The sequence below is a fragment of the Scyliorhinus canicula genome, chromosome 3 (assembly GCF_902713615.1).
Source record: "Scyliorhinus canicula chromosome 3, sScyCan1.1, whole genome shotgun sequence".
Classification (NCBI taxonomy): Eukaryota; Metazoa; Chordata; class Chondrichthyes; order Carcharhiniformes; family Scyliorhinidae; genus Scyliorhinus; species Scyliorhinus canicula.
Window position 1 is genome coordinate 23,381,198 of NC_052148.1, and position 25,888 is coordinate 23,407,085.

At 44.0% G+C, this 25,888-nt stretch overlaps 1 protein-coding gene across 1 annotated transcript in view; it reads left to right on the forward strand.

Moving 5' to 3' along the window:
- The window catches only part of atrn (attractin), a 382,044-nt gene that overhangs the window by 56,324 nt on the left and 299,832 nt on the right, over nt 1-25,888 (forward strand). The window contains exons 4-5 of the mRNA XM_038792945.1: nt 2,487-2,600; nt 15,038-15,166. Of these exons, the coding sequence (XP_038648873.1) occupies nt 2,487-2,600; nt 15,038-15,166 (243 nt within the window). The remainder of the gene's footprint in view (nt 1-2,486; nt 2,601-15,037; nt 15,167-25,888) is intronic.

Genomic DNA, 25,888 nt, shown 5'->3' on the forward strand with positions numbered 1-25,888 from the left:
TCTACTGTTCCTAACCTCGGCCCATACTGCCTCAGTAGACGAGTCCTCAAGCGTCCTTTCTACCGCCGTAATACTTTCCTTGATTAACAATGCCACACCCCCCCCTCTTTTACCATCTTCTCTGTTCTTACAGAAACATCTAAATCCTGGAACCTGCAACAACCATTCCTGTCCCTGCTCTACCCATGTCTCCGAAATCGCCACAACATCGAGATCCCAGGTACCAACCCATGCTGCAAGCTCACCCACCTTATTCCGGATGCTCCTGGCGTTGAAGTAGACACACTTCAAACCAGCGTCCTGCTTGCCGGTGCCCTCTTTCGAACTTTTAACCCTATCCCTGACCTCACTACTCTCAACATCCTGTACACTGGGTCTACAATTTAGGTTCCCATCCCCCTGCTGAATTAGTTTAAACCCCCCCGAAGAGCACTAGCAAATCTCCCTCCCAGGATATTGGTACCCCTCTGGTTCAGGTGAAGACCATCCTGTTTGTAGAGGTCCCACCTACCCCAGAATGAGCCCCAATTATCCAGGAAACCAAAACCCTCCCTCCTGCACCATCCCTGTAGCCACGTGTTCAACTCCTCTCTCTCCTTATTTCTTACTTCGCTGGCACGTGGCACGGGTAACAACCCAGAGATAACAACTCTGTTTGTTCTAGCTCTCAGCTTCCACCCTAGCTCCCTGAATTTCTGTCTCAAATCCCCATCTCTCTTCCTACCTATGTCGTTGGTACCTATGTGGACCACGACTTGGGGCTGCTCACCCTCCCCCTTAAGGATCCCAAAAACACGATCAGAGACATCACGAACCCTGGCACCTGGGAGGCAACACACCAACCGTGAGTCTCTTTCGTTCCCACAGAACCTCCTGTCTGTTCCTCTAACTATGGAGTCCCCAATGACAAGTGCTCTGTTCCTCTTCTCCCTTCCCTTCTGAGCAACAGGGACAGACTCTGTGCCAGAGACCTGCGCCCTATTGCTTACCCCTGGTAAGTCGTCCCCCGCAACAGTATCCAAAACGGTATACTTGTTATAGAGGGGAACGACCACAGGGGATCCCTGCACTGCCTGCCGGTTCCCTCTGCCTCCCCTGACGGTAACCCATCTACTTTCTTTGTTCATGAATCGCAGAAAGTCAGTGTGCAGATACAGCATGTAATTAAAAAGACAAATGGAATGTTTATTGTGAAAGGATTGGAGTATAAAAGTACTGAAGTGCTGCAATTGTATAGGGTGTTGGTGAGATCACATCAGGAGTAGGACCAGTTCTGATCTCCTTATTTGAGGAGTATGTGGTGGCTTTGGAGGCAGTTCAGAGGAGGTTCAAAAGCTTGATTTCGGCGATGAAAGGGTTGACCTATGAGGAGAGATTAAACAGTTTGGGCTTGTACTCACTGGACTTTAGATGGATGAGAGGGGATCTGATTGAGGTACAGAAAATAATAAAAGGGGTTGATAAAGTAAACGTAGACCAAATGTTCCTCCTTGTGGGACAATCTGGAACGAGAGGTCACAGATAGAGGTTGAGGAGAGATTGAATAAACTGGGATTGTTCTCCCTGAAGAGACGGAAACTGAGACGACCTGATAGAAGTTTACAAAATTATGAGGTGTATAGATAGGGTGAACAATTGAAGGCTTTTTCCCAGGGAGGAAATGATAATTACAAGGGAGCACAGGTTCAAGGTGACGGAGGATATGTTCAGTGCAGATGTGCGGGGAAGTTTTTTAGACTGAGGGTGGTGGTGGCCTGCAATGCACAGCCAAATGTGGCAGTTGAGGCAGATACATTAGTGACCTTTAAGACTTATCTGGATAGGCACATGGACAGACGTGGCATGGAGGTTGGTCTAGATAGGGCACATGATTGGCGCAGGCTTGGAGGGCTGAAGGGCCTGTTCCTGTGTTGTACTGTTCTCTGTTCTTTTGAGGGGTGATAGATTTAGAACAGAAATGAGGAGGAACTACTTCTCGTAGTGGGTGGTGAAATTGTGGATCTTGCTGCCCCATAGTGTGGTTAAAAACTGAGTCATTAAGTGGTTTTAAGGCGATGGACATATTTCTGATTTTAAAAAAAAAGGGGTTAAAGGGTGGGGGGTGGGGGGGTGGGGGGGGGGCGGGGGCGGGGCGGGGGGGTATGGGGGGTGGGGGGGGGGGGCGGGGGCGGGGGGGATGGGGGGGGGATTTGAGACCAGGAGGAAATCAACCATGATCTGATTGAATGGCGGAGTAGGCTCGAGGGGCTGAATTGCTACTTCTGCTCCAAATTCCAATGTCCGTTCCAGTGGAGGGAGATTACAAATAATTGGAACAAGCTCATTACTACGCTTGTTGACTGGAGAAAACACAGTTAAGTGATTTTATCGTAAATCTCTTGATTTTATGTGATTCAGTGCTGCATTATTCTGCTCATAGACATTGAGGCTTTTAAGTGGGTTGTAAATAAGGAATGCCTTAACCTGAATTTGTTTTTAAAATCTAGGCCAAACACGATATTGAGGCTCCGATTTATTCACTTTGCCACAGAATGCAGCTGGGATCATTTATATGTGTATGATGGGGACTCTGTTTATGCACCATTATTAGCCGTGTTCAGGTAAGGAGAGTTGCTCAGCTTGTTCAACTGGATTTAGAATGCTTTGATTATCGAATTTCCTGTTAAATGTAAATCAATGCTGAGTGAAAGCCGCAACCATCATGCTCTGCGTGAGGGATGTACACTGCTAATATTTAAAATTTAAGACACGGATAATTGATTGTCAGTGTGAAAATATATGGAATAAAGCTGCCAAATAAAACTGCAGCTGAAGGCAATTAATAAGCCTTAATTTAGTTTTCGCATTGGGGTAAAATTTCACAATAGATTTGCTGCTTTTATAGTTAAAGCATTCTGAACTGGTCATTAAATTATTGCTTTGTCATGATTCTCACAGATTGCCAAGTTCTGACCAGGTGATGTGATTCAAAGAGTTTGGACTTGATTTTCTGTACATTCAACAATAGTCTGTTGTCAGTTAATGGCTGAATCTGCTATGTGCGACTTGATGAATCAACTGTTTAAACCAGTTCCATGACTACACCATTGGTTTCATAATTGGTGCTCATTGCTTCGTATGTTGTGGACAACAGCTTGCTCCATTATCCAATTACCATTGAAGTTGATAATATTTAACTCACAAATTAAGTCCTTTAAGTTGTTGACCCTTAAAATTCCTTGTCACAGAGTTTCATAGAATTTACAGTGCAGAAGGAGGCCATTCGGCCCATCGAGTCTGCACCGGCTCTTGGAAAGAGCACCCTATCCAAGGTCAACACCTCCACCCTATCCCCATAACTCGGTAACCCCACCCAACACTACGGCAATTTTGGACACTTGAGGGCAATTTATCATGGCCAATCCACCTAACCTGCACATCTTTGGACTGTAGGAGGAAACCGGCGCACGCATGCACACACGGGGAGGATGTGCAGACTCCACACAGACAGTGACCCAAGCCGGAATCGAACCTGGGACCCTGGCGCTGTGAAGCAATTGTGCTATCCACAATGCTACCGTGCTGCCCCGTTGTCCATTTATGATATTGCTTAGTTATCGTCTCCTTGCCCTACTAGTCTATGTGGAGTAAAAACGCGTTTCGATTCTTCAAAGCTGAAAAATTGAAAACGTGGATAAAACGTTGGCTTCCTCTCAACCTTTTTCACAGCCGCCGTTTCATTCTCCCTTGGTAACCACAACTTTACGATGCTAATCCAGAGTCTTTCAAAAAACGCAAAATGCTTTTCTCCCCCTTGCTGCAGATTTTGCCTGACCGGATTGTTACACTCTATTTTTGTGCTAATTAGAAAGTTGCCGGTTTAAGCCACACCCCAGGATTTTAGCACAATTGCACATTGATACTCAATAATGCGGAACAAATTTTGAAAAGGCCATTGACCTGAAATGTTTAATGTACTGTAGGACCATCGTGATACTGAGCAAGTGTTGTATTGTCAACCGTGCCTCGAGATGAGATGTTAAACTGCAGCTTTATCTGTAGCTCAGTTGGATGATTAAGGTCCATGTTTGAAATGAGTATAGCATTTACAGTCAAAACCACAAACAGACCACTGGTTATTATTCTGATGTTGATATTTGTGGATTTTCCTATGTGCGTGATAGTTGCCTGATTGTTAACATTAAAACAACTTTTATTTAAAATTGTGTTTGCACTTGCAAGTTAATTTATTATTTTTCTATTCATTTACGGGATGTGGCCTTCACTGGCTAGGCCAGCATTCATTGTCCATCCCTAGTAACCCAAATTATATAAAGTTGTAGGTTGATAAAAGTTTGGTCCTGAGATCTTGGTGATGTTGTTGAAGTAGTTGGCGTCTGCCCTCAGCACTTAGCTAAGTGATAGTGTGGTGCAGAATGACACCATTGGTGTGGGTTTAATCTCCATACCAGCTATGATAGCTCATGGAATCCGGCCTCCTTGCATTTACTTCCCTTCCAGAGATTTGATGTGGTGTTACCCCCTCTAGCTATCTCTATGAACCACTTGTCTCTTTCTCTTTCCAAGAGAGATAGCTGCCTATGGCCCCTCATGGACTGCAACAAATTACTTTGCCTTTTCCCTAGTTGTTGGGATTAATTTAAGAGTCAACTGCATAATGCTGGACTGGAGTTGAATGTAGGTCAGACCTGATAAGGTGGCAGGTCTCCTTCCCTGAAAGACATCATGAAAAACCCAACTGGTTTATTGGTGTGCCCGCAACTTCCATGTAATTTTCAGGTACTAACCAACAAATTCCTTCTGCAAGCATATATAAAGGAAAAGAGTCAACTGTATTGTAGCCACCTTTGCTGACAATACAAAAACAAATAAGAAAGAACAGAAACTTTTGAAAAAGAAGACTCTCAAAAGCAGAATAGCCAGGTTTAACTTTTGACCTTGCAAAAAATTAAAGCAACAATGACAATTTTCCAGTGCATTTGCTCAAATTATCTTTCTATTGTATACAAATTATTCCCGTCGTTTCACTTGGCTTTTTTCTAAAGCCATTTTATTTTGTAATTTCAACAACCATGAATTTAAAATCAACCATGCTGAAGCTTGGATTTTCTGGGGTTATTTTATTCTTTAACTCTGCCACGCTATTGATTAGTGTGCAGTCTTGATGTTTGTGTTTCTTTTTCTGAAGCTCATCAATCCATATTTGACTATTGTGTGCAGAAGTACTTTTGTGTTGACAGTATGGTTTCTCCTCTATTTTGTTGACAAGTGTTTCTTTGTTCCATTTGATTTTAATCAAGTAGTGTAGCTTTACCCCATTATCATTAGCCAGCCTTTCTTTGATGCACTATTTTGCCCTGTATTTCAATAGTGTTCCTTACTATTGCATAGTGTTTGCATGGTAGCACAGTGGTTAGCACTGTTGCTTCACAGCTCCAGGGTCCCAGATTCGACTCCTGGCTTGGGTCAACTGTCTGCAGAGTCTGCATGTTCTCCCCATGTCTGCACGTGTTTCCTCCGGGTGCTCCGGTTTCCTCCTACAAGTCCAAAAAGATGGGCTGTTAGGTGAATTGGGCATTCTGAATTCTCCCTCAGTGTATCCGAACAGGCACCGGAGTGTGGTGACTAGGGGATTTTCACAGTAACTTCATTGCAGTGTTAATGTCAGCCTATTTGTGATAATAAAGATTATTCTTATTATTTCCTCCCACAAACCCCGAAAGACGTGCTTGTTGGGTGAATTGGACATTCTGAATTCTCCCTCTGTGTATCCGAATTGGCGCCGGAGTGTGGTGACTAGCGGATTTTCACAATAACTTCATTGCAGGGTTAGTGTAAACCTACTTATGACACCAATAAAAATTATTACAGTTTCTGAACACTGGCTACTAATTTGAGTCGACAGAAGGTGATGCATTAGTCACCGTTTAGAACAGCTATTTTTATTTGCACTGCTGTTTAACTGTGGTATCAGTGTGGGAGATCTATTTATCACTATTGCAGTCAGTATCGCAGAGAACTCAAATGGAGCATTTCTGGGGTGCAGGGCCCAAACTGTTGTTGCAGGAATTGGTTCAATTTCTTAGCCCAAACACTTAGGGTCCCGTGCAAGTCTTTTATTGCTGACTATATTTCAAAACTTATTCATCTTCATATGAAGGGAGGATGGCACGTGGCACAGCAATTGGCACTGCAGTCTAAGTCGCTGAGGACCCGGGTTCGAATCCCGGCTCTGGGTCACAGTCTGTGTGGAGTTTACACATTCTCCCCATGTCTGCGTGGGTTTCACCCCCACAACCCAAAGATATGCAGGTTAGGTAAATTGGCCACACTAAATTGCCCCTTAATTGGAAAAAAATAATTGGGTACTCTAAAATTATGAAAAAAGCGCCAGGCATTTGGGTTCAATTCTGGCCTTGGGTGACTGTGTGTAGAGATTGCAGGTTTTCCCCATGTCTGCATGGGTTTCCTCGGGGTGCTCCGGTTTCCTACCACAGTCCAAGAAGGGCAGGTTTAGCTCAGTTGGCTGGACAGCTGGTTTTTGATGCAGAACAAGGCCAGCAGCGCGCGTTCAATTCCCACACCAGTTTACCCGAACAAGTGCTGAAATGATGCGACTAGGGGCTTTTCACAGCTACTTCATACTTGTGACAACAAAAAGATTATTATTATTATAAGATTGTGAATTGACCATGCTATATTTCCCCTTCATGTCCAAAGGTTAAATGGTATTGTGTAGATAGGCGGGAACGTGGGCTTAGGTAGGGTGCTCTTTCAGAGGGTCGGTGCAGATTTGATGGGCTGAATGGCCTCCTTCTGCACTGTAGGGATTCTATTCTCTGCTTCTATGTTTATATAAGTCCAAGGTTCCAGAGTGAATTTGATTTGATTTATTATTGTCACATGTATTAGTATACACTGGAAAGTATTGTTTCTTGCATGCTGCACAAACAATGCATACCGTACAGAAGGAAGGAAGGAGAGACTGCAGAATATAATGTTACAGTTATAGCAAGGTGTAGAGAAAAGATCAACTTAATACGAGGTAGGTGCATTCAAAGGTCTGATGGCAGTAGGGAAGATGCTGTTCTTGAGTCGGTTGGTGCGTGACCTCAAACTTTGGTATCTTTTTCCTGACGGAAGGAGGTGAAAGAGAGTATGTTGGGGTGCGTGGGGTCCTTAATTATGGTGGCTGCCTTTCTGAGGCAGCGGGGATTATAGATAGTCAATGGATGGGAGGCTGGTTTGCGTGAAAATACTGTATGGGCTTAATCATTTAACTTTTAGGAAAATTAACTTCCTGAGGAAATTAATTAAATGGGGGAGGGATGCTTTGTGTGTGGGGGAACAGTCAAATTTTATCAATTGAAAGACTTCTCTGTGCTTTATATTACAAAGTTACCATCAGATAAACATTTGAAGCAGAGTGAGACTTAGGGCTATTAAGAGAGCCCGCAGTAACAACATTAGTTTTGGATTGTTGTAGAAAAGGCCGACACAAAAACAGCTTTCAGAAGGCTGTGCTAGAAACATGAGTTGAACTCAAATTTCTATTCTATTTTGTACAACATGCCAGTAACATTTTCTTTGAAGCACAAAGTACTGATGCTGCCTTGATACTTTCTGACACTGGCACACTATCAACAATAGATTACAAGACTCAACAGGCAGAGACCACTTTTTCCCAGCGGGGAGACATTTTATCCAAGAGAAGACCAACAAAAGATCTTTTTAAAAGCAGAAACTTACTCCAGAGTGCAACATATTTCTGAGATCTATGCAAACCTGGTCATGAATTCACAGATTTGCGGTCTCATGTTAGGTTAAAGCCATTTCTAAGATTACTTCAGTTTCTTGCCTTTTTTTCTTCTATATAACTGTGCCAATTTATTTATATTCTCTGACTTAATTTCTTACTTCGCAATGTCACAGTTGAAAATTTGTTAAAATGTTTTACTACTTGGGTTTCCCTTTCTGTGACAGTTTTATAAACGCCAAGTTTGGCTGTGTTCACTAACTATTTGATCTTGTCCAGTGAACTTTTCAATCTCTTGCCTTGGCTCTTTCGCTCGGAAGAAAGACCTCTGAATCACATCAACCGTTCACTAATGTTCAGAGTTCAAATTCTACCATGGCAGCTGATGGAATCTAAATTCAATTCATGAAATATTTGGAATTGTAAGCTAGTTTCAGTAACGATGACCACGAAACTATCATTGGTCATTTTTAAAGAAAAGTTCACTCATGTTCTTTCTGGAGGGGAATCTGCCAACCTTACTTGGCCAGGCCTACACGTGATTCACACCCACAGAAATGTGGTTGACTCGAAACTATTCTCTGAGATGGCTGAACAAGTCGCTCAGTTCAAGGGCTATTAGGGGTGGGCAACAAATGCTGACCGTGCCAATGATAACTACATCCCATGAAAGAATACATTTAGAAAGAGGGAAAACACATTTAATTTTAAAGGTATAATATCCCACAAACTGCATGTTTTAATTTATCTTTGTTAGCAGTTGTTAAGGTAATCAAATGCTGTAAAGAACATAGAATAGGAAATCGCATCAAGGAGTATGGGTACATGTAAGACATAGCCTTCTATCCTGACAGGTTGGACTACATGAAAATTACAATAAACGATTAGATAATTCTCAAAGCTTTAATAGATTTGAACAATATAAAACACTTGCAAAGACCCCATTGCAATGCACTCTTTACAGTAAATCATGTCTACGTTACAAGAAATATGTATGTACTCTGGCCCAACCAGCGGTCAACCTTCCTGCTAATAATACCTCTAGCTGCTGGCCAGGCTGCTCAGCTGTGCACTGAAGCATCTTTTTGCAACAATTTGTATGCCTTTTTTCCAAGGCAGGCAGGATATACCATTGACAAGATCGTGTTGTCCGATTAAAATTGACCACAAGCTACAATTGTCCAATGGAGCACGCAATTCTTTGTCAAAGGCGTGCCTAATATAATAATTTAAACAATGTCGATATGTTTTAAGCCCCCTTCAGTAATTTAAAAATAAAATATTGCAGCTATTGGAAATCTGAAATAAAAACAAAGTGCTGGAAAAATTCCGGTCTCGCTGCATCTGTGGAGAGAAAAACAGAATTCCAAAGAAGAGACGTATTCGACTCAAAGTCAGCCTTGTGCCTCTCTCCAGAAATGCTGCCAGAGCTGCTGAGTTTTTCCTGCATTTTCTCTTACACCAGGGACTTTTCACAGTAACTTCGTGGCAGTGTTAATGTAAGCCTTCTTGTGACAATAAAGATTGTCATTATTACTTCAGTGACTACCATAACCATTTGGCTGTTGCCTCTGCTTTCAAGAACGTTCTCAATATCCTCTTTCCTGGATCATAGGACAATAAAATAATTCATTTTCCCTAAGTTCCTGACTTCCAACAATTTGTTATTTTGATACTGCTTGTTTCAGAAATAGATATTGCCGATCAACTTGTCTCCGCTTATGCTCTCTTTTGTAGCCTTCAAAGTGCTTTTGAGACAAAGTGTAATCACATTTTTAGAAACATATCTCCGCCACCCTGGGTGTAATTTAATACGTTCCCTCGAGGCAGAGTGTGTATTTAATTGGGTGAGAGGGTGGACCCACTGAAAAGCCTCATCCCATTGCCCCTGGTATTCACCCATCAGGGGTCGGGGACTCTCCATTTGGGAAGCCTGCAGAACAAGTCGACCTGGGGTTTCTTCTGGGGTTCCAGAGGGAGTGCTTCCTTCAAAGACGTTCAGTGCCTGATTGAAGGAGCAGCAAAGGGGTATGGAGGAGGAGCGGTGCTGAGAGCCACCACTGGCCCTTACAGCCTCCCCACCCCTGGGCCTCGTGTGTGTGAATTTCGATAGTAGGCACCACTCCCAAGCAATGTGCAGCTGCCTGCCTCCGGCTGGCATGTTTTCAGGGTGTGGATGGGGGGGGGATATTTGCCACTCAATTTGGTGGGCCTTCCCAAAAGGAAGTGCCGTGGACTCTCACTGGCTCTCCAGCAGGTGAGGTGAGACCCCATTGCCTCCATTAATTACTGATTCATGTCTCCAGGTTTTTATGAATTTAAAACTCTGCAAAGCTTGAGCCTGACAGAAAAACATAGCTTTTAAACATGTTTGTTTACTGTTTTTGACCCATTTTGCATCGTATTTAAGGGGCTGGTTTAGCACAGGGCTAAATAGCTGGGTTTGAAAGCAGACCAAGGCAGGCCAGCAGCACGGTTCAATTCCCGCACCAACCTTCCCGAACAGGCGCCGGAATATGGCAACTAGGGGATTTTCACAGTTACTTAATTGCAGTGTTAATGTAAGCCTACCTGTGACAAAGATTATTGAAAATGAATGTTTTAATATAAGCAGTGACTCAGCGTCCAGAATCCTTTGAGATTGGGAATTCTAAATGGCTTAACACTTATCCTGAGAGAATGATCCCTGGTTCCAAACTCTCCCCTTGTCTATTATGTGCAGTTCCAATAACACTTGATAAGCTGTCCGCCGGTGAGGACAAAAACAGCCCACTTGGTCCACACCACTGTAATAATTTGCTCCATCCACCATGGCACACGTTGTCAACAGTGCTTACCATCTACACTATGTAGTGCACCAACTTTCAACAGTGCCATTCCGAACCCCCAACCTCTGCCACCCGAAAAAACATGAACTGCAGGTCCATGATAACACGACTAGCAAATCCCTCTCCAAATTACGCAACATCCTGATTTGGAACTATATCACCGTTCCTTCACTACTCCTGGATCAAAATTCTAAAATCCCTCCCAATAACACTATGTATCTGCACCATATGGACTGCAAGGGAAGTTCACCACCATCTTGCAGAAAGTGTTTCCGGATGGGCCATAATTGCTTGTCTTGCCAGTAATACCCACATTCCTGGATTAGATTCTAAAACTATCCTTTTTAAGTACCTTTCATTCTTCTGTACCCTCGGGAACATAGGCTTGGTGTGCTCAACTATTCTTCACTGGTCTACTTTCTTATCCAACATATGAATCTTTGCACACTTTCGTTTTGGGAATGTATACCTTTCCTCTGAGGGGGCCAATGCAGTACATTACTTCAACTGCTATGATCCTGGAACTTACCCAAAGTTTTTGGTTGAATCCTGTTTGGGGACAAGTAACGTTCTTTAAAGTGGACACATTTTGAGGTTCAAGTGAATCTTGCTAAGAGAATAAAGCCTCAAAATTCCACAGGTTTTCCACAAACAAGAATAAGTGTTACTGCACAGAGTCTGAAAGACAACATTTGCAACATCTATCTTGGCGTTAACATTCAGTGTCAATATGTTTACATTTATTTTTCCAGTTAAGGGACAATATAGCCAATCTGCCTTCCCTGTACATCTTTTGGGTTGTGGGGGTGAGATCCTCGCAGACACTGAGAGACTCTGCAAACTCCACACAGACAGTGACCCGGGGCCGGGATCAAACGTGGGTCTCCAGTCTTGTGAGGCAGCAGTGCTAACCACTGCTCCACCGTGCCACACCATTAAGGGTCAATATGAAGTACATGTGAATGAACAGAAAAACTGTGGTTTCACACAGTAAATGGCAGGTGCAACTGGACAGATTCCATGGATCTCTCAAACCACCCTGATGTCTGTAACACCTGTGGGTTAATCAATCTTGTCAATTTCATAAGGGACCTAGTCTTCGAAGTTCTTGTGTTGAAATTCTCTCCAAAAGCCACTCCAACTTGGATGGCATCAGAGACGGCCCACATTGTCGACTTTCAATCTCCAGCCCCCTGGATTCCCCAATCTGCACTTCTCTAACTCGCAAGCACAACCTAAGCTCATTGGCTGCTCTGGCCAGAATACCAGAACTCCAAGGGGGTATCTTTACCCAATGGCCCACACTACAGAGTCACCAGCATTCTGCCTCATTTGACCGCCAGGGCATCTCTTGAGCCCTCTTAGATTGTCCGGTTTTTCCTCAGCTCCCTCCGTTTAAGGTCTAAAAACCGCAGCTCTTTTTGCTTGGCCTGTTTTTCTGTTATCTTTCTTATTTGAGACCGTCGCCTGTCCCATGCCTGGAACTCTTTGGTTCTGCCGCTATGTCCCGGATTTGTTTTCGCACCCTTTCTTTGTTATTTCTCTTCATGTAGGTGTACTGAGTACTCCAAAATGCTGTGCTGCACTTGTGCAGCCTGTTGTCTGCATGCATGGAAACTGCCATGGCGTGCCATGAGTTGCAATTCCCAGTACCCTGATGATGAGTTAAGTTTGGATCTCGCAACACAATTAAGTGTAATTTTAGTAAGACTTCCTTCTATTTTCAACACATCTGCTATAAAAATTAGCAGACTATTTGCCTTCCTAATTGCTTGCTGTACTAACAAGTTAACTTTGTGATAGTTTCCTGGAACAATATATCCTAGCACCAACAAGGAAGCAGAGTATTAGATTGCGCAATGACCTAATTGAGTAATGATTCAGTTAATAGCGTAACAGTGAATGAGCATAATCTTTATTATTGTCACAAGTAGGCTTACATTAACACTGCAATGAAGTTGATATGAAAACCCACTAGTCGCCACATTCTGGCGTCTGTTCGGGTACACTCAGGGAGAATTTAATGTCCAATTCACCTAACAGTGCGTCTTTTGGGACTTGTGGGATGAAACCAGAGCACCCGGTGGAAACCCACGCAGACACGGAGAATGTGCACACTCCGCACGGACAGTGACCCAAGTCGGGAATTGAACCTGGGACCCTGGCGCTGTGAAGCAACAGTGCTAACCACTGTGTTACTGTGCCGCCCAACATTTATTGAGTAGCATAACACGATTTAATTCAATGTAGTATTTGAAAGGAAGAAACATGAACCATCCATTAAAGTTGTAGGTTTAGTGAAGGCTGATTTCAAATGGATGAAAAAGAGACTGTCCGCAATAAACGGTGAGTCTGCCAGGTTGTATCAAAAAATTAGTTTGTAGACAAAAGAGAAAGTTATGCTAAACTGTTGCTTTTCAGACTATAGAATGGTGGACAGTGGTGTTCCTGCAGGTTCAGGGCATGAACAGCTGCTTTTGGTACCTGTTTATCCAAAATTGTTTAGATTCTGGAATGGTCCCACTAGATTAGAAGTTGGTAAATATTATGCCGCTTTCCAAGAAAGGACGGAGAGAGAAAACAGCCAATTAACCTAACATCAGTTGGAAAAAAGGAGGAATGTTGTATTAAGTAAGTCTTAACTTTGCACTTAGAAAGGTATGGCATGAGAAAAGCAAGTCAACATGTTTTTGCTAATGGGAAATCCTGTTTGACAAATTTATTAGTGTTTTGGGGCTATAACTAGATACTAGGGTAGATAAAGGGGAACCAGTAGATCTCATATATCTGGATTTGTAAAAGGCTGCAATAAGATGCCACCCAACAGGTTAATAGACAAGATAAGGGCTCATGGAGTTGTGGATAGTATTTTAGCATGGATACAGGATTTGGTTAACAGAAAGAAGAGTGGGCACAAACGGGACTTTTGCAAGTTGCAGGCAATGAGTAGTGGAGTGCTACGTGAATTAGTGTTGAGACATCAGCCATTTACAATCTATACCAATGACTTAGATGAAGAACTTGGGACTAACATATCAAAGTTTGCAAGTGCCACCAAGCCAGGTAGGAAGGTAAGCTGTGGGGAGGACACAGAGGCTGCAAAGAGATAAAGACAGATTAATTGAGTGGGCAATATGATGGTGGATGGAGTAGAATATTTGCTTTGCTCAGAAGAATAGAAAAGCCAAATATTTATTTCAAGCTGCGAAACTTGTATTGATGTTCAAAGAAAATTGTAGAAGGAACGTGTAAGCACAGCAAGCAATTAAGGCGGCAAACAGCATGCTGGCCTTTATTGCGAGGTGATAGTTACAATTGTATTGGGTTTCAGTGAGACCACATCTGGAATACGGTGTGCAGTTTTAGTCTCCACATTACAGAAAGGATATACTCGCATTGGAGGCAATGCAGCAATGTTGTGGATAGGGGAGAGAGGCAAAACTGAACTACTTTTATTTTTACACTGTTTGTCCATATGCAGAGGAGTTTTAATTTTGATTCGCAATTAACTGTCTTTCGGGTTAAATCGGAAGTGAGATTTATTCACACATTCAGACTCGGGGAATGGTCATGCACACAATCATGCAATGGGATAGAAAGGAGGAGTTTTCACAACTACGAATAACTAAATGAAAATGTGAATAACTAAATGTGCCTGGGGTTTGTCAGAGCCCAGTGAGAGTTCCTTCATGGAAAAACTTCATTTGGCTAACTGAAGCAGGATTTCATAGATTGTTATATGTCCTCACAATGTGAGGTGTGAGATACCACAAGCATGAGGGTGAAGCTTTTGTCATGCCACTGCTGTTGTAAATTTCCAGAAATTGTAGCCAACTTGTGAATCATGTGAACTGGAGCAGCCATCTTTTGGTTCATCAAAATCCGCTTTTTAAATAAGCAAAAAATGTAAGGTTTAATTATGGAGTTTAAGATGTCTTCCATGTCTTTGGGATATGATAGCAGGTTCACTAAATTGATCCCTTGGATGAGCGGGTTGTACTCTTGATAGGCTGAGTATAATTGGGCTCATCTTCAGCATTTATAAAAATATTAGGCGATTGCATTGAAATCTACAACATTCTGAAGGGGCTTGTTAGGGTAGATGCTGAGGATAACATTTCAAAATTTGCTGACGGTTTGCCACTTAGTTGACTGAGGAAGGTACAAATTGACAGGAACAGGACATAGGCTAACGGAATGGGCAGATGGAATTTCGTACAGAGAAGTGAGGTAATGCTTTTTGCCAAAAGGGATGATTAGCGAAATGTCGTCTCAATTTGGTTTTAGCCTGGATACCTGGGCACGTTTTAGAGACACGGATTTACTCAGATACCAAAATGCCCCAGCGTCTATACATTTTATGAAACGCGCACTCCCATGACTGATTCAGATTGAGTGCTTTATAGTTTTCAAGACTGATTTTGTGTTTTGGTTCTCTTTTTCTCTTCCTCAGTGGTTTAATTGTACCTGAGAAGAACGGGAATGAGACGGTACCGGAAGTTGTTTCAAGATCTGGCTATGCTTTGCTGCATTTTTTCAGCGATGCTGCCTATAACCTGACTGGATTTAACATAACATACAAGTAAGTATCAAGCAATATAGAAATACAGACTGAATTCACAGTTAAATCAAATTCACAAAAAGAATTTTGAGAAATAAAGAAACACAATGGCTTCAGTAAAGACTTGAATTGCGATATCATCCTAAACTTGCTGTTGATTGCTGAATTGCAACATGAAAGAATGAATTCATACTATCCACTTTGAGGGCTACTAAGGTAGCTAAAAAACTCCCAACTCGAACATAGCACCATCTTTTTTTGATATCCTGTACTTTAATCTTGGAGTTGGGATCCTCTTAGTTCATTGCGGGTGCTAATTTGCAGGATGACTTGTTACTCTACAATTTGATAATTACTTCTGTTTCTATTATTTTTTTATTCATATTTTTTAAAAGTAGCCAGCGCTCGGGTCAGCACGGTGGTGCAGTGGTTAGCATTGCTGCCTCACGGCACCGAGGTCTCAGGTTCGATCCCGGCTCTGGGTCACCGTCCGTGTGGAGTTTGCACATTCTCCCCGTGTGTGCGTGGATTTCGCCCCCACAACTGAAAGATGTGCAGGTTAGGTGGATTAGCCACACTAAATTGCCCCTTAATTGGAAAAAATTAATTGGGCACTCTAAATTTATAAAATAAGTAGCCAGTGCTTTTAAATTCCTTGCAGATGGACACGTTTTATACAATTTGCAGAATATTTACCGTTGTAGAAGAAACAGTACAAGAAGGGCAGATGTTAAAATTTGAAGAGCACCAATAAGACATGTTGTGATGCAGTCAGTTTCTAAGATGGTCAAATCCTGGCAGCCCTGTAACATTTGTGCTTTAATCTCAGGCATGTATGCAACAAAAATACCCATCATTTAGGGCTCAGATTGAACATGCTTTGGCCAATTTCAATGTCTGCCAAGTAAAACTGTTGACTCCTAATAAGCAGAAACCGATAACTGAGCGTTTCCCTCATGATATGTCAACATACTATAACCAATGGTGATCATGCTTTACTCAATGACTTCATGAGAATATTTGGATTGGATTGGATTTCTTTATTGTCACCGTGTACCGAGGTACAGTGAAAAGTATTTTTCTGCGAGCAGCTCAAACAGATCATTTAGTACATGAAAAGAAAATACATAATACGGCAACACCAGGTCCACAATGTAAATACATAGACACCGGCATCGGGTGAAGCATACAGGCGTGTAGTATTAATCAGGTCAGTCCATAAGAGGGTCGTTTCGGGGAAGAACAGCGGGGAAGAAGCCATCTATCTGATTTGATATGATTTGGATAGTGGAAGATGGAACCATCCCATGATCAAGATGCCATAATTGCCTCTTGCTGTGAGGAAAGAAGAACAAATATTGCACCTCAGTGGCAAAAGATGGGATTCTATGGAATTGCAAGGAGTTTGTCTCTGATGGAGAGGATATAGAAGTCAAGTTAAGCTCAGTTGTGCGTTTAGACATAACACTGGCATCTAGTGAACAATATGGAAATTGCCCAGGTATGTTCTGTTGACAAAAAGCAGTGCAAATACAATCCAGGCAATTATTGCTTCATCAGTCTGCCCTCAATCATCAGCAAAGTCATTGAAGGTCTTATTATCAGTGTAATCAAGCTTAACTTGGGGATAATGTTCAAATGATGATCAGTTTGGATTTTTCCAGGGCCACTATGCTTTTGACCTAATTTCAGCTTTGATCCAAACATGGGCAATGCCGTTCAAGGATATCAGCATATTACTGGAAGAGAAATATGCCATGTGACCTATTAGTTTAATTTTTACTTTGGGCAGGGTGAACAGACGCAGCTCTGATTCCTGCAAGATTTATGCTTGTGCATAACTGTTCTTATGTGTCTAGCCTTAGTAAATGAACTCTTAACATGTTTGCCCAATCCCTTATGAACAATTGGTGCCTTGTGTCTTGAACACTGTCAATCTATGGTAATATGTTACTCTAATAAGACAACACGGCGAGCAGTCTTCGATCATGCTACAAGACATGAGAAGAAGTTCAACGTTTTGGTCGGAACCACAACACCATTGCAGCGTTGGAGAGAGTTCAATGCCCAGTATGGTGACTGAATAAAAGCTTTGGTGACACAGCACCAAGCTGGTGCTCAATAAAGAGCAGGTAAGCAAATGGGATCCCTGGGGTGAGATTTGAGTGCATGTTGGGTGAACTCAGTCAGGGAAGACGAATTACCAAGGTGTGAGCCAGATTTGTAGCGATCGAAGGAGAGTCAAAGAAAAAGAAAATGCCATCATAAAATTCGGGCCAGAGAAGTTTGTGATTATATAGGCGGCTCTGGCAGTTACTGAACAATAAATTGAATAACAAGCAAAGATGCCATTGCTCTATGGTGCATTCCTGCCACAATTTGTCCTTGTTGGAGCTTCGGAAAAGCGCCCAAAAGCAGCTCCAGCGACACTCATCACAGGTACGACAGAAGGAGGACAGTCAAAGGGATGTTGTCAGAATGTCCACCAAATTCCCCAATTTGAATTGGGATGCAGCGGACCAACTATGAAAACTCAAAACGTTTAAACAGAGCTATGATTTCTTGATTCGGGTGCGTTTGAACCAGACAAAAAACACATCAAAATTCTCCGAGCGGTTGGAAATGAAGGTCTATAGAGGCTGAACATGTGGGATTAACAGAAGAAGAGCGAAAGGATCTCCACAAGATATGAACTATATTGGTAGATCAGTTCACAGGTTAAACTGCCATATTCATCAACTGAAGTTCATGTCATTTTGATAATAGCCTACAGACAAAATCTTTAGATCACTTGTCAGCAGATGGAAAGAAAAGGATTTGTGTTATGATTTTCCAAACTTGAGGATAGTCGACGGAATTGTTGCATTGGCGTTTGCAGCCACTCCCATGGAAGCATTCCAGAAAGATCTGCAAAGACAACCCCAAAACGCATAGCGTCGACAAGCTACTCTAGGATGGATGTCTCCTCGCAGGTCTTAAATGCAACCCCAATTGTTGACACACTCACTAGAACTTGCAAACCGAGTAAGACATGTGGAATGTATGGCCTTCGAAATGCACCAAGGAACCTGGACTGCATATACAGTATGCTACAGCCAAAGGCTGATGCAACTTCTGAGAGCTGTGCACTGATCCAAACTATACACAGCGAGTACCTTCAAGCAATCAAAATGAATATTTGGTGTCTCATCAGAAACACATACTTGAGGTGACTGACAAACCAGAAAATGACAACTATATGCATGACGTGATGCAAAGCGATGAACACGTTTCACCTTGTCAAACCCACGGAAGACCTAGATTGCGTTAAACAGGCAGTGTTGTCAAGATTCAAATTAACTATCCCTAAGCAAGTTGATAACTACTTGTTATTGACCAAGGTTGACACCGGTAAGTGTCAACATACTACTATTGCGAAAACGAAAAAGACATATATTCTCAGACGTGGAAGGTCATGGCGAAGGGTGTGAAGTGATTCACGAATTCCATGTGCAGGATCCAGGGCCGGGATTCTCCCCTACCCGGCGGGGCAGGGGGTCTCGGCAGGACGGAGTGGCGTGAACCACTCTGGCGTCGGGCCTCCCCAAAGGTGCGGAATTCTCCGCACCTTTAGGGGTTAGGCCCACGTTGGAGTGGTTATCGCTCCACCGGCCAGCATGAATGGCCGTTGGCGCCCCGCCAGCCGGGCCGAAAGGCTTTCGCCGGCCGGCGCAAGTCCGCGCATGCGCCAGAGTGTCAACGGCTGCTGATGTATTACCGCCGTATGTGCAGGGGAGGGGGTGGTGAAGGCTATGGCGGGGGCGGAAGAAAGAGTGCCCCCATGGCACAGGCCTGCCCGCAGATCGGTGGGCCCCGATCGTGGGCCAGGCCATCGTGGGGCTCCCCCCACCCCGCCCGTGCCACGCTGCTGGTACCAGAGGGAATTTTGACAGGAAAGTGTAGTTGAAGGTGTGGAGGAGAAGTTCCCCACTGAGTGGCATGTTTGCTGTTGATCAGACATGGCAGAAGGTTAAAGACCTGGCAAAGGAACTGGAAGGGATCTGTGATGCAGCAACAATTGGAAAGATGGCGGAGAGCGAAGGGTTGTCGCATGCTAGAAAACCCCAGATGGAGCAGCTGATGGCGTTCATCAACTGAGAGGAGCTTCGAAAAGAGATGCAGGAAGATCCATCGAAGGAGCGGGTACCACTCTTGAAAGGCTCGATGGAGAGAGTCGAAAAGTGCTTGGAGGCACAAGGGTTGCAGATCGGGGAGATGGAGATTGTGATGTCCGTTCGCAGTGATTAGGTGGTGGCATTGGAGGCGAAGGTGGGGCTCCAGGGCGGACCTTTGCAAGTGTTTAAGGAAGTGGAGGAGTAGGAGAATAGATCTAGAAGGCAGAACCGGCTTATCGTTGGCCTGCCTGAGGGTGTGGAAGGCACAAGTGCTAGGAGATGTGTCTCAAGGATGCTGGTGGGGCTGGTGGCAGAGGGGGTTCTGGCAAGACCCCAGAGGTGGATAGAACACACCCGTCTCTAAGGCTGAAGCCAAGAGAGGGGAAGCCGCCGCAGGTGTGAGGCTCCGTACGTTTCTGGAGAAGGGGAAGATCCTGCTGTGGGCCAGGGAGAAGCGGAATTGCGAAAGTGAGGGGAACGGGGTTTGAATTTATCAGGGCTTTGCAGTGCAGCTGTTGAAAAGCCCTGCCGGGTTCAACAGAGCCAAAGAAGCACTTTACCGAAGGGAGATGAAGTTTGCGCGCTGTAGCTGGCGAAACTGTGGGTGACCTTTGAAGGCCAGGAGTACTATTTCGAAACCCCAGAGGAGGCCATTGACTTTATTAGGGACCATAAACTGGGGGACAACTGAACATTGATGGGGGATGGAGGAGTTGGAGGGTGGGTGGGGGTGGATCTTGGGGTGATTTTGTTGTTGTGATGGTTTGAAGGGAAGCAGCCCCGCCCCCCTCCTCTCCCCGGCCACCTGTGGTGATTTTTATTTTGTGGCGAAGGAGACCTGTGGCTTTGGATGTCTTTGTCTGGGGGGGGGGGGGGGGGGGGGAAAGAGAGAGGGGAGGAGGTCCACGGGGAGCCATTTGCACAGACCAAGGAGGGAAGGTGGAGGGGCAGATAGCAGGAGCTGCCACGCTGGCAGGTAATTCTGGTGAACGGAGGTGAGATGGGGGAGGTGGCCGCTGGGGGTGGGGGTGGGTTGGAGAACCAGTGAACCATGTGCATATGTTCTGGGGCTGTGATAAGTTGGAGAGACACTGGGAGGGGATGTTCGGGACACTTGCAAAGATTGTTCGGGTAGAGGCTGCGCCGGACCCTATGGTGGCGTCTTTTGGGGGTATTGGAAATGCTGAAACTGATGATGGGAAGGAAGGCCAATGTTGTGGCCTTTGTCACCCTAACTGTCCGTTGAAGGATTTTGCTGGAATGGCGGTTGACGGCACCAGCTGGGGTGGCGGCCTGGCTAGGGATACGTCTTCCTCCGGTGGAGATTAAGTTTGAATTTAGGGGATCAGTGAGACATGGTGGGGACTGTTCATGACCATGTTTGAGGGATTGTTTGACTGGGGTGGGGGGGGGAAGAGGGTGAAACAGTGGAAAAACGTGTACTAAGTGTAAACCGTGCAATGTGCAGAATGTTCTCCGATTTATTTATGTTTTGGTCCTCTTGAATATGTATGGGATAAAATACATTAAAACAAAGAACATTCTGGTTCTCTCTGTGCATGTGTTCCCTGACCACCTGGTGATTTCCAGGATTTTCTATTTGTATTTCTAAAAGTTAAAGTTGGCAACTTTGCAGCTTCTTTGCCGCCTCCGCTGTGGATGTGAACCATCTTCGTCTTGGAGATATTTTAGTTCCATCACCTTTTCAATTGGATAGTGAATGCTGAGAGATAAATATTGTCATCCCTTCTATAAATGGGACCAGAAACAGATGCTCGACAATGTGAGCTCCAAATAGTCTGGAGGTGGAATCAGTGTGGTGAAAATATTGTGTGCAGAAGATTGAGCTTTTATTCTCCTGTTGAGGTTTTCTGTATTTGCTGTGTTTCACCGGAGTAAAATCTGTTTTTGAATTTGCATTAATGCTGCACTTTAAAGACGTGCATTTTGGTGAACATAAAAGTTGAATTGCTTTACCATTTGGTGAAAAATAAGCAGCCAATATGAATGATTTTTTCAAAATAAAGAATTGGCTCAAGTTTTGTCTGTTGGATTTGATTTATGAGCTTTTGATCCAGGTAAAATGTGTTAACAAGTGCTTGTTCAAACTGGCAAAGTAAATCTAAACAAATGTGGATTAGTCATGACAGCATGTGGTTTGTTCAAAACTAAATATAGGTTACTGCAGATTAAGATCACTTGACCCCATTATAAACTGTTTACTTGCTGCCTGTGCCCCCAGTGATGCAGGAGAAATGTACAGAGACTTGGAAGAACTACACCTAGCTGTGTACATCCCGTTTTATTCCTAAATTTGCTCTGTGCAATGAGGGGAAGCTGAATTTACGTCAACATTTCAGCACTTCAACAGATTGTTTAGTGTTATTTCTCATTCAGTCCAGTTCACTGGCACAAATTATATTTCTAAAAGAAATATGCATATATAGCACATCTCATACTCTTTAGGATGTCCCGGAAATGTTTGCAACCAGTGCAGTACTGCTGAAGCATAGTTGGTTATAATGTAGGGAACATGACCCCATGTACACCGAAAGCTCCCACAAACAGCAATATGACACGACCAGATAAAGTGCATCTTTAGTCGTTTTGATCAGAGGCAAAGACTGACCTGGATGCCAAGGGTGACTGAAATAAAACCAGAAAATATTGGATCTGCTCAGCAGGTCGGGCAGCACTTGTGGAGAGGGAACAGAGTTAAGGTTTCAGCTTGATGACCACATTAGAAGTGGGAACACGTTAGGGATATACAGTAACAGACTTTGAGCAAGGTGTGGGTGGGTCGGATAGGACAAAAGGAAAGTCTGTAATATTGTGGAAGACAGGAGAGATTGAATGACAGTAAGATTAAGAGAATGGTGAAGGGGTGAGATAAAGAATAAAAAAATGAAAGATGTGCCTGGAGCTAGTGTGCTGTCTCAAAGCAAAAATAAGAGGAGAAAATAGAAAAAACGCAACATGCAAATAAAGGGCAACAAAATGAGGTTACAGGTTACAGTCTGAAGTTGTTGAACTCGTGTTGATTCTGGACAGCTGTAAAGTGCCCAATCGAAAGATGGAGTGCTATTCTCCAGTTTGCATTACCAAGAGGTCTGGCCTTGTGACTGGTTTAGCACTCGGGCAGCATGGTAGCACCGTGGTTAGCACTGTTGCTTCACAGTGCCAGGGTTCCTGGTTCGATTCCTGGCTTGGGTTACTGTCTGCGGAGTCTGCGCGTTCTCCCCGTGTCTGCGTGGGTTTCCTCCGGGTGTTCCGGTTTCCTCCCACAAGTCCCGAAAGAAGTGCTGTTAGGTGAATTGAACATTCTGAATTCTCCCTCCGTGTACCCGAACAGGTGCCGGAATGTGGCGACTGGGGGATTCACTACAGTGTTAATGTAAGCCTACCTGTGACACAAAGAAAAATTATTACTGTAGTCCTAGAATAAGAAAGCGTAATTGAGGATTTCCAGTATTGTCATACAGTGAGTAGTCACACCACATGATGTGACTGCGCCAGGGTATCCATTTCCGCCCAGTGTTTTGGTTTTCTTTTCAGCTAAAGCTTCACTAGTTCGATGGGATAATGTTGCCACACTAGAGAAATGCCCAAAAAGTGCAGTACAAGGAATCTTGCAAATAAATATTTGTTGACAGGAGAAGCGGCCTTCAGTTTTTCGGTGGGAGCAGGGGTCTGTTGGGAAGGTAAGTTTCCCGCTTTGAAAACTTACAGGGGAAGCGGCCGTTGTTTTTTTTTAAACTAACTTTTTTTCTCGGAGTTGTTTTTTTTGTTTCAGAGCTGCAGGAAACCAGAAGTCGGGTGAGGGGATTTCTGGGAAGGTGTGTGGTACCTGTATATAAGTTGGTCTCTTCCTTTCTTTTTCTTGTTTTATCTAGAGGGGAAGGCAGTGCAATGTTCCTCCTGCAGAATGTTTGAGGTGAGAGATTCCATCAGTGTCCCTGCTGATTTCACCTGTGGGAAGTGCACCCATCTCAAGCTCCTCAGAAACCGCGTTAGGGAACTGGAGCTGGAGTTGGATGAATTTCAGATCATTCGGAAGGCAGAGGTGGTCATAGATAGAAGCTTCATGGATGTAGTTACTCTGAAGGTGACGGTGAGAGGGGCTAGGAGGGATCCCCTGTGGTCGTTTCCCATTAGTAACAAGTATACTGCTTTGGATACTGGTGGGGGGGGGGGGGGGGGGTGACTTACCAGGGGTAAGCCATAGGGTACAGGTCTCTGGCACAGAGTCTGTCCCTGTTGCTCAGAAGGGAAGGGGGAAGAGGAGTAGAGCATTAGACATTGGCGACTCCATCGTTAGGGGTATACATCGGAGATTCTGTGGGAACGAGAGAGACTCGCGGTTGGTGTATTGCTCCCAGGTGCCAGAGTCCGTGATGTCTCGGATCTTGTTTTCGGGATCCTTAAGGGGGAAGGGGAGCAGCCCCAAGTTGTGGTCCAAATAGGCACCAACGACATAGGTAGGAAAAGGGATAAGGATGTAAGGAAGGAATTCAGGGAACTAGGGTGAAAACTTAGAGTTAGAACAAACAGAGTTATTATCTCTGGGTTGTTACCTGTGCCACGTGCTAGTGAGATGAGGAATAGGGAGAGAGCAGTTGAACATGTGGCTACAGGGATGGTGCAGGAGGGAGTGTTTCAGATATCTGGATAATTGGGGCTCATTCTGGGGTAGGTAGGAGCTCTACAAATGGGATGGTTTACACCTGGAACGGAGGGGTACCAATATCCTGGGGAATAAATTTGCTAATGCTCTTCGGGAGGGTTTAAACTAATTCAGCAGGGGGTTGGGAACCTGAATTGTAGCTCCAGTATACGAGGTTGGGAGTAGTGAGGTCACGAGTAAGGTTTCAAGGTTGCAGGAGTGTACCGGCAGGCAGGAAGGTGGTTTAAAGTGTGTCTACTTCAAAGCAAGGAGCATCTGGAATAAGGTGGGTGAACTTGAAGCATGGGTTGGTACCTGGGACTTCGATGTTGTGGCCATTTTGGAGACATGGCTAGAGCAGGGACAGTAATGGTTGTTGCAGGTTCTGGGGTTTAGATATTTCAGTAAGCTCGGGGAAGGTGGCAAAAAAGGGGGTGGGGTGGCATTGTTAGTCAAGGACAGTATTACGGTGGCAGAAAGGACGCTTGATGAGTACTCGTCTATTGAGGTAATATGGGCTGAGGTTAGAAACAGGAAAGGAGAGGTCACCCTGTTCGGAGTTTTCTATAGGCCTCTGAAAAGTTCCAGAAATGTAGAGGAAAGGATTGCAAAGATGAGGGCAAGAGTTATGGAGGGGAGAAAGGCAATTTTTTATTTTTTATTTTTAAAAATTAAGGGGCAATTTAGTATGGCCAATCCACCTACCCTGCACATCTTTTGGGTTGTGGGGGCGAAACAGGTAATGTGTTAGCATGGATAGAGGATTGGTTGACAGGAATCAAAGAGTTGGGATAAATGGTATTTTTCTGCTTGACAATCAGTCGCTAGTGGTGTGCCCCAGGGATCAATGTTGGGTCCGCAATTGTTTACAATTTACATAGATGATCTGGAGTTGGGACCAAGTGTAATGTGTTAAAGTTCGCAGAGGACACGAAGATGAGTGGTAGAGCCAAGTTATGCAGAGGACACTAAGTCTGCAGAGGGATATAGATAGTTTAAGTGAGAGGACAAAGGTCTGGCAGATGGAGTACAATGTTAGTAAATGTGAGGTCATCCATTTTGGTAAGAATAACAGCAAAATGGGCTATTATTTAAATGGTAAAAAATTGCAGCCAATGCTGTGCAGAGGGACCTGGGAGTCCTTGTGCATGATCGCAGAAAGTTGGTTTGCAGGTACAGCAAGTTAATTAGGAAGGCAAATGGAATTTTGTCCTTCATTATTAGAGGGATGGAGTTTAAAAGCAGGGAGGCTATGTTATAGCTGTGTAACGTGCTGGTGATGCCACGACTGGAGGACTGTGTACAGACTTGGTCTCTTTTTTGAGAAATGATGTCGTGACCCTGGGGGGTGTGCAGAGGAGATTCACCAGATTGATTACGGAGTTGAGAGGATTGGCTTATGAGGAGAGACTATGTAGACTGGGACGAAGCTCATTGGAATTTAGATGAGGGGGGGATCGTATAGAGACATATAAAATTATGAAGGGAATAGATGGGATAGAAGCAGGGAGGTTTTTTCCCCACTGGCGGTACAAACTAGAACTAGGGGGCATAGCCTCAAAATAAGGGGGAGCAGATTTAGGACTGAGTTGAGGAAGAACTTCTTCAACTTCTGAATCTCTGGATTTCCCTGCCAGTGAAGCAGTTGAGGCTACCTCGTTAAATTTTTTTAAGGAAAAGAGAGATTTTTGAACATTAAAGGGATAAAAGGTTACGGTGAGCGGGCGGGTAAGTGGAGCTGAGTCTACAAAAAGATCAGCCATGATCTTATTGAATAGTGGAGCAGGCTCGATGGGCCAGACGGCTTTTAGTTATATTCTTACAAACGTTTAGCTTTGTGTATCAGCTGAAAGGCCTTTTCCATTAATACCAGGTTTGGATCTCACTCTGCCCTGCACTGGAAGGTTCACGTATAGAACGTGCTCG